The following is a 4,689-nucleotide window of genomic DNA, read 5'->3' on the forward strand; positions in this document are numbered from 1 at the left end:
ATTTCCATGACGGTTCTGCAGGGAAAAAGCAAAAAACGTGGAATTTTCTGGTAAATGAGGAAGAAATTCTAATAGATAATGTTGTAAAATGTAAAACTATTTTCGTTTCCATACATCTCGGACCAGTTGTCAGACAATGATGGAACCTTCGTCACCAGATGATAACTGCAATGAAAGCCATCAATTGTGGAACAGCCATGAACCAATCCACAGTCTCTGTCTCCCTTGCATGCTCCATTGTGCATACTTGAATGATACGAAGCGTCTGGTGAGTGAGAAAACAGAGAAAGCTTTGAAGACAAGTTTTGATCCTTTTTCTGGCTGCATGTGTTGGCTCTCCATCTGCGGCGTAAGGTTCAATAGGAGTGAAATCCAGACATCGTCCAACCTCTTCCTTACGCCAAACTGTGCCATCTTTTGTGGTCTCTGTTACCGTGGTACCCAGGCGAGGATTCTTTTTCAGGGGAGGGGGAGCATCTTCCTCCGAAGACTGCTCCGAGTCAGATTCTGCTTGAAGGTCGATGTCATCTGCTTCAGAGTCAAAAAGGCTTGTTTCACTCAGAACCATTTGCAAAGCCTGCTCAGTGGTGAATCTTTGGATAACAATAGTGACTAATCAGCGACCACATTCCAAGGCAGGGGATCAAATCATCCCTCCTCAGTCCTCAAAGGGAGTACCCAAAACTTCAGTCCTGCTAGTGCTAATGTAGCAGCTGGGACTCTGCAGCTCATAATAAGGGATGATATTTTCTCCACACATTCACCATGTCAGAACCTACAAACGGTTTTTTATCAGTCATTAATTAAACCAAACAGGAAGTCGGCCATTTTGGTTTTTATCACAACATTTTTAGGATTTAGAAACTTTATATTTTAAAGAACTCCTAAAGATTTAATCCTGCTGCTTTCAGATGTTTTTCTCTCCAGTTTCAGGTCATGTGTGGCTCAAAGTTATTCCGTGTTTGAGTTTGGATAAAGGTGGTTGCCAAGGCAACCGCTCAACTCTGGATGTTTCCTCATTAAACAGGAAGTTACATCTGACAGACACTACGAGCAATCTGCAGCAAGCTGGTCATGTATGATGATGGTCCTGTCCTGAACACGCCGACATGTCAGTATTCTGTCAGTATTGACAAGATAATGACTTTCATAAAGTAGGTGAAATAAAGGGAAACAATTTACTGAGTATATTCACTCACATATCTGTTCATAAATGTACTAGTTTAATTAATATATATTGTATTTATGTGTTGAATGGAGCAATAAAACCTGGTTTTAGTCATGTGATTTCTCTGCAGCAGAGGTGTGAGCAGAGTGTGTTATAGATTAACGAAGCTGAAAACAAAGATCTTCTCCACTCCTGGTGAATTTCAACCTTTGAACGATGACTGGATCTCCTGGAGAAACTGTCTGTAGTTTTACAAGCTTTAAAGTGGGATTTATTGTCCAGGTTCAGGTCAAAGCCTCACAGACTGTTTCACTGAGGACGTTCAGTGTTTGTAGAGTTAGAAAGCAAACTGGACGGATGGTGTGTGTGAAGCTGCTGCAGCTGTTTCCAACTCGTCATCATGTGGGATGAAAATCTGAAGAGAAATTAAATGAAATGACAGATTATTAAACATTAAATTCAGGCTGGAAGTAGAACTTGTAGATGTGAGATGTAAGTTTCCAGACAGTCTGACTTCTTCATGTTAGATGGAGAATAAAGGAAACTTTATTTCTTTCTGCTGTTCCAGGAAAACTGCTCAGTTATTCCCTCATATTAGTTTGATATTTTCTCCATCAGATTTCACAGAAACACTGAAATGAAGACAAAACAAAAGACTTTGTTCATTTTTTCAAAGTTTATTTGTTTGTAAAAATGGACTTTGTTCTGACATTAAACATGATGAATGATCTGATTTCTTCTCATCCTGGAAATGAGTGTTTCTGAACATCTCATCATTAGATACCTTATTTGTTGTTGATTTAGAAAAACAACATCTGATCTGTAGAACAACTAAAAGTAATTCCATGTAGAAAATGATTTTTACATTTCCAAAGTGTTGAGAGTAAAATAATGTGTGATGAAGGAAGGTCTGCTGATTTCTCTGTTTGGCTCCATGAAGTGGAAGAGAAACAACAACATACAAATACATCAATACAAATATTCAACACATATTTAGAGAACAGAGAAGTTCAGATTTTCATGTGGAGAAATATTGATGGAAATAAAAATCCTCATTAGCAGTGATTTCCTCCAAAGAGAAAGAAACACAAGAAAAACCAGCAAATAAAAAAAGTCAAATAAACAAGAGAACAGCAGAGCAGAGACGTCACAACAATGAACTCTCAGCAACAAGCAGAGAAAATAACTTTACTTCACTTTACACAACTCAGCACTGGATCCAGGCCAGATCCAGAGTCCAGCATAGAGCGGCTGAGTGAATGTGGTCTGGACTCTGTGGAGGAGAGTCCTGGTTTCAGAGACGCTGTAGAAGGACAGAATACCTGCTCTGTGATCCAGGTACACTCCTACTCTGGAGGACCGAGGACCTGAGATGGAGGTTCTGATCTTGTTGTAGGAAAATATAAAACTGTTTTGGCCACAATCTAATGACCAAGATTTATCATTACATGCAAATCCACTTTCATGTCCTGCTCTGCTGATATTCTTGTATGCGACTGCTACAGAAACATTTCCTCTCATTTCCACCTCCCAGTAACAACGTCCAGTCAGACTCTCTCTACTCAGAACCTGATGCCGGACAGTGAATCTGTCTGGATGATAAGAATAAGACTGATGTCGATACACATATGGCATCAATCTGTTTGGATGACTAGAATAAGACTGATGTTGTTTAACAAATGTCACCTTTCTGTTCTCCTCTGACAGTAACAGCTGTGTGTGTGCTGTGTTTGGATCCAGTGTGATTTCACATGAACATCTTAAGAATCCATCTCTGCTCTTTGGTTCTGGTTGTGACAGTAAAACATCTGGATCAGTGACTGCCAGTGAGATGTTTGTCCATCTGTCTGTCAGGATGTCCTGTAGTTTATCTCTGAGCTCTGACACAGCTGCTGTCACATCCTCAAAGTGTGTGAGAGGACGGATATTGATGCTGGATGAGTGTGTAGACTCACTGAGTGCTGACAGTGAGGGGTAGTTGTGTAGAAACTGGGTGTGATCCTCTGTGTGTGAGAGCTGCTTCAGCTCAGCGTCTCTCCTCTTCAGCTCAGTGATCTCCTGCTCCAGCTTCTCCTGAAGCTCTTTGACTCGCCTCACTTCAGTTTCCTGCTGGGATCTGATCTGCTGCTTCACATCAGAGCTTCTTTTCTGGATGAGATGGATCAGCTGAGTGAAGATCTTCTCACTGTCCTCCACTGTTGTATCAGCAGAGTGATTGATGGCCTCCACCTCCTGTTGAAGCAGCTTCACATCTTTCTCTCTGTCCTGGATTCTCTGCTGGATTTCTTGTCGACTCACCTCCAGCTCTCTCTGCCTCTCAGTCCTTTCTGCTGCAGCTGAGACCGTGTCGTGGCCTTTATGATCATCCACAGAGCAGAGATAACAGATACGCTTCTGATCAGTACGGCAGAACATCTTCATCACCTCATCATGACGAGAGCAGATGTTCTGCTGGAGGTTCTTGGAGGGCTCCACCAGCTGGTGTTTCTTGAATGGAACCACATCATAATGAGGCTGAAGGTGTTTCTCACAGTAAGAGGCCAGACAGAATAAACAGGACTTGATGGCTTTCAGTTTTCTTCCAGAGCAGAAATCACAGGCCACATCTTCAGGTCCAGCATAGCAGTGATCAGCAGGAGCAGCTTGGAGTCCAGTCTTCTTCAGATCTTCCAGTAAAGCTGCCAATATGGTGCTTTTCTCCAGGACAGGTCTCGGTATGAAGGTCTTCCTGCATTGAGGGCAGCTGTAGATTCCCTTCTGATCCTCTCCATCCCAGAAGCTTTTAATACAGTCCATGCAGTAGCTGTGTCCACAGGGAATAGTCACCGGATCCTTCAGGAGATCCAGACAGATGGAACAGCAGAATTTCACTCGGTCCAGCTGATTTCCCTGCTGCGCCATTTTCCTCTCGGCAGTAAGTGTCAAACAGTTTCACTTTCTCTGAACAGAAAGGATCTGTGCGCTCTGCAGGGCAACAGATCTCACATGAAGCAGGAAATGAGTCTTTGCAGCAGCTGCATGTTCCACCATGTTGCTCACACCCATCCTGATGCAGAGAGATCTGTGGAGGGGCGGGAACAAGGAAATATCTGCTGGGAGCGGCTACAGGAACTAACATGTAACATGAAATGCTTCATCTGCAGGATCAGTGCAGACTTTGAACAGATCTGCTTCTGTTTCAGCCTCTCGTATGTTTACAGTTCTGCTTCAGAGACTCTCCACAGAGACGATACTGACATAAACATGTAAACTTCAAGTGTAAATTCATTAGAAATAGACTTTATCAGTGTTTTATGAGGAAGAAATGGAGACACTTTGCTGTTGCTGCTGATAATGAATCAGGTTCAGGATGTGACACAGATGTTCTTCCAGTTTATTCAGGTCCAGACATAAAAACAAGATGTTCAGGTTGAAGGAAAACCAGCTGCTTTGGAATAAAACATGTTCATCATTAAATGGAATATTATTTAATATGCTGTGTGATCTGAACCTTCGTGAGTCCATCATTCAGTCCTCCATCA

At 42.2% G+C, this 4,689-nt stretch overlaps 1 protein-coding gene across 1 annotated transcript; it reads right to left on the bottom strand.

Annotated features, from left to right (window-relative positions):
• Nucleotides 1-2,314: 2,314 nt before the first annotated feature.
• LOC306758918 (tripartite motif-containing protein 16-like) lies at nt 2,315-4,069 on the bottom strand (the record flags this gene model as incomplete). The annotated part of the gene is made up of 1 exon (XM_079244353.1): nt 2,315-4,069. One exon carries the CDS (start codon nt 4,067-4,069, stop codon nt 2,357-2,359), a length of 1,713 nt encoding a protein of 570 aa, XP_079100479.1. The 3' UTR covers nt 2,315-2,356.
• Nucleotides 4,070-4,689: the final 620 nt, after the last annotated feature.

The sequence above is a fragment of the Telmatherina bonti genome (assembly GCF_933228915.1).
Source record: "Telmatherina bonti genome assembly, chromosome: 7".
NCBI classification, from domain to species: domain Eukaryota; kingdom Metazoa; phylum Chordata; class Actinopteri; order Atheriniformes; family Telmatherinidae; genus Telmatherina; species Telmatherina bonti.